General features: G+C 40.3%; 1 protein-coding gene across 1 annotated transcript in view; it reads right to left on the reverse strand.

Moving 5' to 3' along the window:
• Window positions 1–14,312, reverse strand: part of IFFO2 (intermediate filament family orphan 2) — a 39,597-nt gene that overhangs the window by 2,673 nt on the left and 22,612 nt on the right. The window contains exons 2-8 of the mRNA XM_032201413.1: window positions 11,153–11,213; window positions 10,758–10,853; window positions 8,377–8,517; window positions 6,483–6,625; window positions 3,748–3,868; window positions 1,339–1,428; window positions 542–672 (exon numbers count right to left, since the gene is read on the reverse strand). Of these exons, the coding sequence (XP_032057304.1) occupies window positions 542–672; window positions 1,339–1,428; window positions 3,748–3,868; window positions 6,483–6,625; window positions 8,377–8,517; window positions 10,758–10,853; window positions 11,153–11,213 (783 nt within the window). The remainder of the gene's footprint in view (window positions 1–541; window positions 673–1,338; window positions 1,429–3,747; window positions 3,869–6,482; window positions 6,626–8,376; window positions 8,518–10,757; window positions 10,854–11,152; window positions 11,214–14,312) is intronic.

Genomic DNA, 14,312 nt, shown 5'->3' on the forward strand with positions numbered 1-14,312 from the left:
ACCTTGATCATCTACAGTACATACACTCTTGAAAACTCAAAAATGTTTATTCTCTCTCTTTTTTTTTTTTTTTTTTTTTTTTTAAAGCCAGGATGGTTTTAAATGTGGGTGAGCAAGATACACAAAAAAATCCCTCATGGTATATAAAAAATGGGTTCCACACACAGGATTTAAAAACATGCTCTTCATACAAGTCTAGTCAAGACTTTTTTTTTTGGTCTTTTTAGAGTTCTAGATCTATGACCTTAAGAACAACCATCCATCACAAACAGAGAAGAGATGACTCCATTTATACTGCCAGTACTACCGGTGACAACAGCTGTTGAATCCTTAGAACTGTTACTGAGCATAGAAAATTATATACTACTGCAGTGATCTATTGAAGACTGGCATTTGTCCCTGAACAAGACGAGATTACATGTATCTAAAGGACAAAGCTTTAGGACAAAATTATGCTTCTGCTTTTAAACACCTTGACAGGAAACAAGAGCAAAATAAATTCTTGAAGGACACCCCAGGCAGCGTGGTAATATTTTACTACCTGTCAGCTGAACCTTTGATAAGCCTACGACAGGTTTCCATTTGTACATCCAGGCCCCTTTTCATACTACACATTTCCATATATTCATGAAGGTGGCGGTTCATGTCACTCTTGGCCGTGGCCAATTCCAGCTGTAAGAAAAGAAAGTGATCAGCCTAAGGTGAGTTGCTAGCAGCTTCTCCCAGCCTCACTCAACTTTACTCACTGGTGGGGATAATAAAGCTGCCCAGAGCTAATCCAGAATGCCTGCACAGCATACCCTTAACATCAGAGTGTTGTGTGCTACAAGTGTATTCATCAGCTTATGAAATGTATTTTAATCAGAGTGCAACACTGTTTTTAAACAGCTCTTTTTTTGCTGCTTGGCATCATGTTTGTCAACATGCAGTAATTAGTGAAAACATATTCTAGACAAGGCAAAGACTGTGAGAAGCTACAGCTGTTGTGTCTGGCAACCTCTGAGGCCATTTCCTGTGAAACATTTCCCAGTGTGATGGTGTGGATGCAAGACAAAAAGGGGAAAAAAACAGCACATTTATTCTCTTTGTTTCAAAGTTTCCTCTACTATCAGTTAGATTTATGCTTGGTTAACAGTAGCGCTGTACAGAGAACAGTATTTAGAAAAAAAATCCTAGCATGTCTCTAAGGAAAATAGCTTTGCCCTCTTGTTATAGATACACATTCCACCTTTCCCATTTGTGCACGTGTACACATACATAAAAGCCTACTGGACCAGAATACCTCACATGTTTTTATTCACTAGTAATTATTTATTTTGTCATGAATCACTTCCTTACCTCTATCTGCCCTATTGTTTCTTGGTATTCCTTGTCTCTTGTTTTAAAGAAAGACTCTGTTTCATGGATCAGGTTTCCCAGGTTTTCTTCCTGCAGAGCAAATTGAGACACAAAGAATTGTCAAGAAACTAACATGGAGCATACAGATTTTTCTCATTTAGCCTCACTCAGAAATCCAAGTTCTTGTGCTTTCATGCAAAGGTGTGTTTTTTAATACATGGTTATGCAGACAAGGAATACACTGCTTCTTAAAACTGGCATATGAGGGAAGATATTTTATCTGATCAAGGAACCTACAGATCAAGACTCCAGCAGTTAAATGAATACCTGACACATGCCAAAGAACCAAAAAGCTGCAATTACCGAACCTTTCAGTCTGATCATGCTTAAATTAGATTGTAATTGCTGCTCTCCAGGCATGCAACTTGATTTTTTTTTTTCTTTGTATCGACCATCGACCACTTACAGCATTGTACTGGAATTCTTGTTTTCTGATTACACACTACTACTCTCCAGACCTTTCCATTTCCATCATCTCACACATATACTCTACATGCATTTACTCCATCATCTCACACATATACTCTACATGCCTATTAAAAGTCTTTCCTTAAATGCTAGATAAATTAAGCTCACTCCAGCACACTAACAAGGAAAATATTGCACTTAAGAACATGTTGCATGCCAAAGGAAGCATCCTGTCAGACAACAACTCCCTTGTCATCATTACTTTGGATTCACAGTATAGTCCAGGCTACAAAACATACAGCATTATTTCATGCTGCCACAAAGAGACTAAAAGACTGTTTTCCAGTTTAACAATGTCACTGTTCTCTTTCAGGTTATTACCTACCTCCCTTTTCAAAAAAAAAAAAAAAAAAAAAAAAAAAAAAAAAAGCATCAATTTATCACAAATGCACTGATGAGCATTTATTTTGTTACCAATCTTTGACCACAGCTGCAGCAGCTTTATCAGGATCATACCTGGGATCAACGTCAGGCTAACCGGCCTATAGTTACAAGAATCATTCCACTTATCCTTTTATATGCAGAACCGCTTCAAGGAGAAAGGTCATAAAAGAAGGTGGCTACAGCACCACATAAGAACTTGAAAGGAATAAAGCCACTGGAAGGAAGATTCAGGCATGTAAAGGACTATGTTAAAGACCAGGCACAGACGGAGCCGTCTTTATTCTGAATCTCCATCTACAAGACAAATCTACCCTTTCCTTGTATAATTTTCATTTAGAAGGATTTAAGCTTCTTAAAACCTTTAGAGTTTTTGCATGGAAGGTCTGTGTTCGGCAATATTCCTCTGATAGCTGTGCTTAAACATGCACACACGGGTATATGCAAATAAATCTGTCACTAATTCCAGCACATGGCTACACATTATCATTCTGCCACTCTCCCTGCTCAAAAGATGACATACAGCTAAGTATGCTGCTTTCTGCAGTCCTAGCACTTTTAAATAATCTTCGCAGTTTCAGGGTATGCCAGATGATACACAAATGGGAAGATGTAAATTAACACACCCCTGGCAGTCAACACAAGACAATATTCAGGAGACTGCTGCTTCAGCATCTTTATAGTATATCAATGATGGGAGAAGGTAGGATTATTGCCTACCTACTGCTGTCATGCTGCTCAGTAATGCAATAATAGCATCACATTTAAGACTGCCTGCACAAAGCCAGACCTTGCCATTTCAATCTCTCTTTAGGCCTGCTTAAAAAGGCTCAGGAGTCACTGAATGAGGCAGCATGCAGCCATTACCTTACTTTGTGTGGGATCTTAAGGATTAAAAGCAAGCTGTTTATTATCCACCAGCATCAGGAGATTCCTATTGACTGTAAAGATGGAAGCACAAGATTCAGAAGATACCTAGGGCCTTACGCAGTCCCACAGCCACAGCTTCTTTGTTAGCGACAGGCTGTACGTACTTTATTATCACACAGACCACACTAAGTTTATTTTTCTCCCCACAGGAAAGGAGGTGCAATACCGTGCACACCATGTGTGACATTTTGACAGTTAAAGTGTGAATGATCATCTACGGAGAAAGCAAGATGCTGCAAGGAAGATATAGGGCTTTAGATAACCCACTGGTCAGGGTGACAGATTGCCTGATGATCCTACAACAGCTAGGTGCCTTAGATCTTTTGATGCCTGCCATTTCTAAATACTCAGTTTAAAGAAGCAGAAGACATTAAGTTTGGTAAATAAACTTATTGCACAGACTGAAAAGCAACCAGAGAGAAAGCACTAAGAGGATTTTAAAATTAAAGCAAGTTTTCACAGCAGACTAGATCACCAGTCAAAAATCTAAAGGCTCAAATGGCTAAAAGAGCAGCTGAGGGATACAATTTTTTAACAGAACAATTTGAGAAGAAACTGAAATAAACTCACCTCTCCTTGGAGGTCAATTGAAGGATTACAGTTTGTGAAGTCTTCCCAAAGAAGCAATGTTTCTTCATTCTCCTCCCACGTTAAACTATCACAGTCATCATCAAAATCAAATGTCTCACGACTGTTAAGGTAACAGAAAAAGCATTAGTGTAAACAGCTCCAGCCCTAACCCCTTCAGTCCTTAATTTAACGTTCTAGAAGAAAAAAGGGGTTACAAGAATTGAATAGAGAAGACAAAGCAGCTGAAAGTCATTAAATATTTTTAAAACAGGCTTTGCCACTGTCTGCAAGTCACTTACTCCTGGGCTCTTTGCCACTCCAAAGCAGAGTAAGAGAGATCCTTGTTAGCATTCCCCGTTCCTAGTTCTGTCCTGCAGATGGTGCTGCTCGTTAGTTTCCCTTGTTTGCAAAAACCACAAAAGCATTTTAATCTATTCTTTTTATCCATGGGAAAAGGAACCCGACCACAGTTTGGGGAATTACACAGGAAACAGCCACTAGAAGACTCCCTGCTGATTTTCTTGCTGAAGTTTAGCCAATGATTTTCACTGCAACACTTACAAACATCAGTTTGAAAAATAACTAAGAAAAAGCTGAACCCAAAAACGATGCACAAGTGAACGTAAGTACATATTATTGAATTGAAAACAAAAGATACCACTAAAGCCACTTAAGACTGAGAAAAACCAGTAGCAGAAGTGACCTTTAACACTGTTATTTGGTCAAGCTCCTTTAGTACAGTTAGTTGTGCAATAAAGGAAAAAGTTTCCAAAGGCACTCAAGTCCCTCTTGGTTTGAACAGCAGATGAGAGAAACACTAGTAGCTGCTTCTTGTCCTCGTTAAGGAGGTCTGACAAAAATATGAAGTTGCTTGCAGCAGTAGTCTGCTCATTTCTGGCTGATGCATTTTTGTTTCTTTAGTTCACTTCCTTTTAAGCAGATAACATCTCAGTCAGGCAACATCATCTTTAGGAGGCTGAAGAGCTTGGCAAAAGAGATAAGTCTATTTGTCTAAACACAACTTGACAAAATAATAAAATAAAGATTTTGGACACATATGATTCTGCCTTTTGCAATTCAATTTCTTCAAATCAGATCATTTGCAAAAACTATCCTTGTCAGAGTGCAGACTCACAGTTCTGACTGCTGCTTTTTTCAGACACTTTGTTCAACACTGACTGCATTTTGACTTTTTACTGCTTGATGCTTACATGTTAAGGTCATCATTACAGGTCCAAGTTGCATCTGTTTTCTGTTCACAAGGCCAGCTATTTATAACTACCTTCTACATGACAAAGACCCCAAACCCAGAATTATTTAGAAGCATGCCTTTTTCAATAAGCCACAAACATTGTTCAAAATCAACCCTATCTGAACATAACAACAAAATTCCTGCAGCACCACATGCCAAATAGACCAAGAGAGAAGCACATCACTAGAAGGACCAATAAAAACTAGGTATGACAGGACAGGTTTAAAAGCAAAACTAAAAATTAAATACATTACCAACCCAATGACTAAACTTCAGTCTCTTGCTTTTCTAAAAGATCTATACTCTATGTGCTGTCACACTGAATTTTAACTGTGAAGAAGTTAAAAATATGTATTTATTACCCTGAGTAAGTGCTAGGCCATCTAAAACAGAAGTCCTGACATGAAGAATTACCTGCATTATTTGGGCAAAATAGAGGGAAAAGGGACAAATGGCCTGAAACCAGAATTTGGCAACAGCTGACAACTGGATCTAGTGCTCCTTAGAGAATGTCTTATATACTCCTACACATTAAATACTGTCCTATGGTATGTGGGAAAGCACTGGGAATTCTTTCCTCTCCCAGCACAGTCACTAGGAAAGTTGGCAGAAGAGACACACATTCAAATGCCAGAGAAATCAGACCTAAGGCACTGGCTGGGGTTCCCTTTGCCAAAAGAAAGCGTCAGAGACCCTCAGAACTCTGACTAGCCTGTGGCCATCTTCATCATTTCTCAAACAGGAGAACAGCAGGGCATACCGCCAACTAGCTTCCTTAATTGCTTTCTGTAACGGCAAGGTGCAGAGAGTCTCTTCTTGCCTGCCACAAGCTTCCTAACACTCCCATTCTGGGTAAAACTTTAGGCAAAATAAATTGAGATTCTTCCAATCCAGAAGAAGAGACCTTACAGCAAGGTTTACAACACTGACATTTCTTGGAATCTATAAACTGTCATCCACTGCTACAACTGATCTTCTGGACACATCCAGCACTGCCATTTGCCTGCAGCTGAATTGAAAAAATCATTAACTTCTCTGAGAAGTTTGAATTAGTTTTGAATTGAGCATACAGTTACAACATTGCCAAATTGCATCCAGCCTAAACCGCAGCAAGATTCTTTCTAAAACTCTAAAAATGAATATTTAGCCAAACATACAGCTAACATAGACTCAAGTTTTGTACCTTTTTCTTTAAATGTGTCATCTTTTGCTAGTTACCAGCTAACAAAGTATGAACGTTAAGTTTTATTTTTATATTCTTTATAGCTCTCCCTACCTAAGGGAGGAATAAAAAAAAAAACAGTTTGGTAATTTTATTTGAACTTCTAATAAACTTTTGAGTACGAACAATGCTGACAGTTCAGGCTTAACTCACAGAATACTGGGTGGTAGAAAAAAGTTTCTGAAAGCCTACAGAAGTAACTCGAGTTCTGGGATTGTCTGCATTTCAGATAGTTTTCGCCATATTCTCCACAATACTCACAGCTGATTAAACATACGCTTCATTTCATCCGTGATGTTCAAAGAGCAGCTGACCTCATCGTCAGAGAACCTGCCATTGTCTGCATCCTGTTCAGAGAGGTCATCATCAGACGCAAGTTTTCGTTCTTTCTTCTTGGAAGCCACCTTAATTGAAGAGAAGAGTAGTAACTGAAGGCTCATTGGAGATGCTGCGCCATGAGTGGCGGAAATAAAAAAAGGAGAGGCATTACATTTGGGTGAATATAACTGCTCATCAGCTCCCAGGCAATTCAGGGATAGCATGTATTCGAGACAGGAATTGCATCTGTTAGTGAGTGGTGAACACAGAGCACAAGAAAGCAGTTCAAAAATGGCAAAGAGCAAAGCAAGCTGCAGGCTGCCAGCGCTCTACAGACATCTGTCTGTTCACTAACAACAGTCTACGACCTACCAGAGAACATGCAGAGGTTAGAATGATACAGGGTAAAAGCATAAGCTGGCAGGAGCGCCCAGGCAGCAGGCTTGAGAGCAATGACAGAACTCTCCCTCTCCTGCCACCACCACAGGCTGTTGCTCCCATGCTGAACAACCATGAAGAACAGACAAGAAACCTTTTTGGATAGTCTTTATTTCAGGGTCATTCCCACCCCATAAGCAGAGCCAGACCGCTAGTCTTCAGAGCAAGAAGAAGGATTAACTGAACCATGAAAATTCCTGGACGACCTCAAAGGAAATGAAATCTGCAGATGTGCAGAGAATTCAAGGGACAGCCCTGCACAGGGCACAGAGGATCATTTCTTCAGCTGAGGATTGTTAATGTAAAAGATATTCACAGCAGTTTACAGATGGTACCAGAGTCACAAACGCACAGTCTGCTCCCAGCCTACTGTAGCTTTTCCTCTAATTGGTATGTGAGCCATCCCTTAGTGGTATTGTTCTCCTTGCCTGCTGATCATTTTAACCACTGCATGCTTGACCAAAAGTGCACTTTGCAGTTACTTTTGAGCAGAAAGACAAAGCAATTCTACTCAGAGACAAGAAGGAACCACTGGCACAAAGCACTGGCTCAATGTGCTAGAAAAATTGTCTCCAGACAGGAGATTTGAATCTTTCTGGCTTTTTGAAAAAAGCCTCCAAACATTTAGGCAGTTTCACCACCGCCAAAATGCACAACCAGTGGAGACCACAAGTGTATTTACAGTGTTTTGGTATGGCATTTAGCACACTATATGGCATCACTATACAGAGAAAAGCATTGGACTTATTCAGAGACTGAATGCAACACTCAGACCAAAGTGGAAGGAAGCTGGGTTAATCACATTGATAGTGCAGGTATGACACAAGACAAACCACATTGGGAGTTACACGTTTGCTCTACACAGAGCTGTAACTGCTTACTTCAGGAGAAAATTAAATGACTTTTCCTACTAGCACCATGGAGCTCAAGGAAAGCAACTAGAGTCTCTGGTCTCACAAAGCAATCATAACTCACCACCACAGAAGCATTATTTCTGGCTGTGGAGCTTGAGCCAGAAATAAGAACATTCAGATGACAGTTCTACAAGCTTACCACCTCTCACTTACGAAGAGGAAGCCATTTATACAAACCTAGGCCCTGGAATGCTTTTTTCCCCCCTGCATTCATTGCAGACTAGGGTCAGACTAGCAGTATATCTTAAAGATCCTCAAATTTCTTTTTTTTAAACTCTCTAAATTTTGTGCTTGTAATACTACAGCAGCTTCTGCAGAAGAGAGCTACACTCCAACACGAAGAAAGAAGAAAACATATCTATACAAAGAAATTTCAAAAAAAAGAATTAAAAAAAGCAAGTGACCTGGACCACACTTCTCAACACTGCTCCCTCTTGACCCATTACTACTTGTCCTATCCTATGGAAAATTCCCAGCCTAATCACCTGGAATATCTTGGAAACGTCTTCAGAGTTGCGCTGCTGCGCTACATCACACAGCTTGGCTGTGATATCGATTCGCCGACAGATGTCCATGTCCACCTTCATGGCCTTTTCTTGAATCTTTGTGTCCAGGTCTGTCATGGGCTGCAGGAAGGACAGCAGTGATTATCTACTATTATTATACAGTTCAGGAAAGCAGAGATACCCCACAGTATCTCTCTAACCCCAGGGCATACCATTCTTAAACAATATCACGTCTTGTTCTCCAGGAAAGGCAGTACATGGACAGTCTAAACAGACTAAATAGCTAACAGAATTAATGTTCATATCCATTTCCAGTAAAATTTCAGCTCAGCGATTTGCCACAGAAAAACATATACCCACCCCAAAACAACTTCTATGCGTGGCAAAAGTGAACTTTTCTATGGGTCAATAAAGCTTTAAAAATGAAGGAGATAAAAACCTGTTGAGCATGTGTTGAACAGAAAAATCTAAAACCTGATGAGTAGTCCATACTCCCCCAGCTTCAGACAGAAAAACTATGCCTGCAAGGAGAAGTTGCTTTCAAAACACAATCCAGGCAACACAACAACTTCACACCTACCATGAAACATAAAATCAAGACTGGATCTAAAGAGATCCCCAAAAGCTTGTGACAGAGAAAATAATATCCAAATTGGCATTAACCTGACTTGCAGCCTGGAAAAAAAATTCTACATGAAAAGCATTTTGTTTTGCTTCACTCTGGGCAGTAATTATAAACATAATTTAGAAGAGATACTCCTACTCAGACAGTAAGTACTCCTGCAGCCACATGAAGTAACATAATTCTGTGAAAAACATAGATGTCCAGCCTAAACAGAACTCATTCTGCTGGAAAGCACCACTTCAATAGCTAGACCAGAAAAACAGAAAAACTCTTTGCAAAGTATTCCTAAATACCAAATCCCCTTTCCAACAAGAAGGTTTTGTTTTAAAATATTAGACAGGGTTCTTCTCCAGCTTCTGTCAACCTCTTTTGAACAACATTGGGAGGTTTTTATTTTCTAAACAGGTTGAGGAAAAGGAGGCTATAAACGATGATGCTCTCTAAATGCAGTATTATCAACTGAATAAGTAGCAGTGATTCTTATCAACAGAAAGGTAACAGGCACATGCCAATGGTTTGTGTTTCTCTACTCTAAATATTTACACGGTGGCATTCAAAAAAAGCATTCTCTCTGCTTTCCTTAGGCTCTCTTCCACCTTCCAGCATGTGCAAAGCCCACAGCATGCTTTCTCTCAAGTAGATGTCTGCATTCACCACCACCCTTCTGTACACACCGAACATTTCTCCCTCAGTGAAAAAGTTGCAAGCTATGCAGCCCTAACAAAATTCTCCTTTTCACACTGCCTCTAACCAAGCATACCTATTCTTGATTAAACATCAGAAGAAGAGACAGCTAATTGCCAAATTTCACATGAACAGATCTAGTGGCCCTGAGAGAATATGTTTGACATTGGGGAGCAGGTTCTGCAAGCTTATGTAAAGACCGGAGGAAGCAGTTCTAAACAAAATTACCGAATAAGTGTACATAATAGGACATCTTCATTAGACAACTGGCATCAGCACACTACTTCAGTCTTACAGAGAAAGCCACCTTACTTCATGTTCACCTAGTTTACCTTTCCAGATATCTGCAAGAGTACAGGATCAGTATGTAAATGCAAGACAAAATTATCCTAATGGTAATGTAATGGCCTAAAACATCCCCCAGCTTTGAAGGAGAGTCAGCATCAAACAAGGCAGGAGGAAATTCCTGAGTTTTTTTGTTTGTTTGTTTGTTTGTTTGTTTGTTTTTTATCATTATATTTATATTTTATCTCAGCTCTTAGGCTGACACAGCACTGGAAAAAATCCAAATACCCGAACCATACTGGGTTAACCTCTTCAGGGCTTTCATGAAGGGAGTAGGAACACACACATAGCATTCCTTTTTGACATTACTTCTCTGCACGTTTCAGAACCAAATCCCTCTCGTTAGAAGTAGGTCATGCTGCTGCATGGTGACTGAACCCTTTCCCCCAACCTGTGAGTTCTCTACCTTTTTTCCCATGGCTGCAGATTTGAATGCCAGCATTGCCAGCAGTGGAAAATGGGGGAGGGAGGGAAGAGTCCAGGTTATGGGCTAAGCAGCAAGTTAATGCATCTCTACACAGACCAGACAGGAAGCAGGGGGAAGGGTGATCTGTCTGATGCATTAGATCGTAAAGGCAGCCATAATACTAACTACAAAGCAGCACTCACTAAAACCATAACTTTTTTATGAATGAAGCCATTTGCATGACACACACATTTCACAAAGGCAGTGGGAGGTGGCCACTCTGCTCTCCAGTATACTTACATCACTCATCAGACCCTTAAAGACCACAAGTTCTGCTTTCAGTCTCTCAATCTTTTCATTCAACTCCTCCTGGAGAGCTTCCGCTTCCTGCGCCTCCTGCAAGAGAAAGCACACAAAGAACTAAGAGGCCACAGGGCAACATATGCTTCCTCACTTAACCTCAGGAGGACTGATAAGGCATGTCACCCCCCTCATCTCGCTCGGTCAGAAAAGTCATCACCTTCCTGCTTCAGCTTCCAAACATTAACACTGTTCTCTAGCATACAGCAAGGCATTCAGCTGCTGTGACTAGAAGAGGGGCTTTTAACCAAAAGACAACTTCTTTTCCAATGATTAATGGCATAATAGGTGTGGAGAAATCCTACACCATTCGATAGCTACTACGTCAAACTTACCTCCCGCAAGGTTTCCACCATAGATTCCAGACTCATTCTTCTTGTCAGTTCCTCTTCCCATCTGAAAGAGAAGATTTGCAGCAGATGGAGCATTAACTATCAAGAAAAGATATATTTTCTCCAAATCACAAGTCTTCTGATCGCTGTAGGATGATGACAGTTACTTCAAACGTCAAGCAGATGGTTTCCCTCACTTGTACACCCTCAAACCAAGAACATAAGTCTATAAAAAAGTAAAAGTGAAATCAGCTCTCACTGGGATCAGTGCCCTTCCTGCTCTTCTGTGCAATATCTGGTTGCAAATAAGGTGTGAAATTTTCAGTGCAATGGGAAGTTAAGTTACCCAAATCAACAGTCTCACTATTTACCAGTTCAGTCCAATCAATTTCAACATTTGCATGATCTTCTGCATCAAAATCCTCAGGAACCTACGTACCTCAGCCATTTCCCATCACTGCAAGTATCTTTAAATGCAGGGTATATATACTCACTCACAGTACTGAGAGGGTACAAGGAAAGGAATTACACAGTTACAAACTGTACAACTAAACCTTACACCACAAGCATCGTTACGTTTGAGCATATTATTGGATTAAGTACAGAAATACCTGGCAGTTCCCTTTTTCAAGCACAAAAAACTTTCAAAAGGTATTTATTGTCAAATACTGCGTTTTGCTAACTCAAACACAAAGTTCTTGAAAACGTGATTATACACATTCATACATATGAATATGGTGTGAGCTCAGGGAAAAAAAAAAAAAAAAAAGTAAAAAGGATGCCACTTGTTGAAATAAACAGTAGTGCCACAGGAGACCTGCCCAGTCTATTATAACAATATGAATTATACCCCTGGAAAAAGTTTGTCTGAAACATTTAACACACCAGACAACCAAGAAACAAAAATCCAAACAGTAACTTCACCAAGCAATTTAGCATCCTCGCAGGAAGGCCACCGTTCCTTTTTATAGTTGAGCAGAAGCATGGTTTTGGCACAGTCAGTGAAGGGAAACCAGGGTCTGATGACCTAGTCTGCGAAGCCTTCAAAGTGTCCGTTCAGCAAGCCGTCCTGACGAGCAGGTCACACCGCCTGCTCAAACGTGTTATTCCTCACATCCCTTCCTTGGCAAAAACCAGGAATCTGAAAGCCTACCTAGAAACTTGGGCTGACAACTGCCATCAAGACATTTGCTTTCAATAGTCCAGTAAATATTGGATACCACACAATTAAAAACACTCCTGTGAGCATAATGCTTAAGTACCATCATAATTATTTCTGTTGTCACTTCCAGGTTGTTTTTTTTTTTTTTATATATACCTTAATTGAAAATGGCAAACCATGGGACCAAAAAATCTATTAAATCATTCTCGAAAATGCGAGGCTGCAAGGTTAGAGCTGCCACAACACATAATTTCAGCATATTTACAAATTCACAAAGAAATCTGGTGACAGCTAGATTGCAGGATATTCCCTTTGAGGTAGCTGCATACATAAATATCACACTACTCGATACATCTCTGCCTTGGAAGCTTAATCCCATCTGAAATGGAAGCTGGGGAGGACCAATTCAGCAGCACAGGCTGCAGGCAGCCGTGGCGGCGTTGCACTTTGCTGTATTCAGGCACCAGCAGAGGCACCTGAACGGGTTACATCTCAATGCAGTAGCACCGTGGAGCGCAGCGCCAAGATGACATGCTGGCTACATCCACTCCTTCCTGCTATTGTGCTGCAGGAATAGCCAGCAAAACAGCATGAGTCCTCCAGTGTACAACCAAAGTTTGATTTATGCAGCAAGACTTGTGCATATTTCTACCAGCAAGGATTTGCTGCCAAGCAGAGTAAAATATTTAGGCTGAAATTTGCATTTGTCATCAAATGTTTTAGCTTGTATTTCCATAACCTATTTGTTTTTTGACTACTAATTACATGTATGGTCCTGTAAAAATAGTAACTTTGTTTTTCAGATTTAATATTAAAGTCAAGAAGGTGAAATTAATTAAAGTAATCAATTAGGTTCGCAATCTGTAAGATAACCTCCTTCTGTTACAGAAGGAGTGTTACATGGCTTTAATCATTCCTTCTGGTCCTTCTGCCAGCAGGCTGTTATTTGTGGATGCAAGGCAAAGCAGACATTGCAAGAACTGATATGCTGCTGCTTCTCAAAGCTTTAACTGCAGAAATCAGGAATACCAGCTGCATTCAGGTTATCCTGCTGTATTATTTGCATTCCTACAGTACACTGTGCGTTCTGCAGAGGGGGATGTATTTTTGGAAGACCTATTTGCGTATTTTTACTGACTACGCCAAAAAGCTAGCAAAAAGGATTAGCATTCCTCCCTAGCAGTTCAGCCGTTCTGGGCAGCTGCCAAAATTACGCATCTCAAAGTCTGCTCAGACTAACCTTCCTCATCCTGCAAGAATTCCAGTAGTTCCATTTCTCCTCTTTGTGCCAGTTAAAGTGCATTTCACAGAACAGTGATTTACAGCCCTAATTCCCTTCTGCCAGACTCAGAGAGGAAAAGGCTGCCTTCTTTACACACACCACAACACCCCAACCCCCAACTTTGCTCTGGGTTCTGTTTCTCTTAATTATAAGAACAATCAGGTCATTTTTAACCCAAAAGTTCATGCCTGGCAGAAGAAAAGAATTCACGCTGGACTGATAATAAGGGTCCTGCTAATCATTAATATCACATTGTAAACCTCAGAACACATTTTTCCCACCCACCATCGAGCTGAACATCATTTAACAGCTTGTTACATCATTTAACAGCTGAAAATGTCAGCCTTACTTTTTCCTCACACTTAAACCTCAGCAAACCCTTTGCAGTGAAGACAGGAAGAAGGCTGGGAAGGTAGAGGGTGACGACGGGACAGGAGATTAATTCTCCTTTTGAACTTCCAAGCAAGTGAGACAATAGAAAGATTGCTCATTCATATGATCATTCTCTACTTGCTGTAACACACAGGACTTTAAAAGGGACCTTGGCAGCTGCTGCTACTACACGCTCCAACAAATGCTCCAGTAAGTAGTCAGTCAGCAGGCTGCCGAGAAGATGCTAACTATGGCGCTGACGTCTTTAATACTCAACGTGCTCTATGTTATTCTCCCAGTATTCTATACTAATCAACATCATCTTCCTCCATCACTGTTTTAGAGGA

Source organism: Aythya fuligula, chromosome 21 (assembly GCF_009819795.1).
Source record: "Aythya fuligula isolate bAytFul2 chromosome 21, bAytFul2.pri, whole genome shotgun sequence".
NCBI lineage: Eukaryota > Metazoa > Chordata > Aves > Anseriformes > Anatidae > Aythya > Aythya fuligula.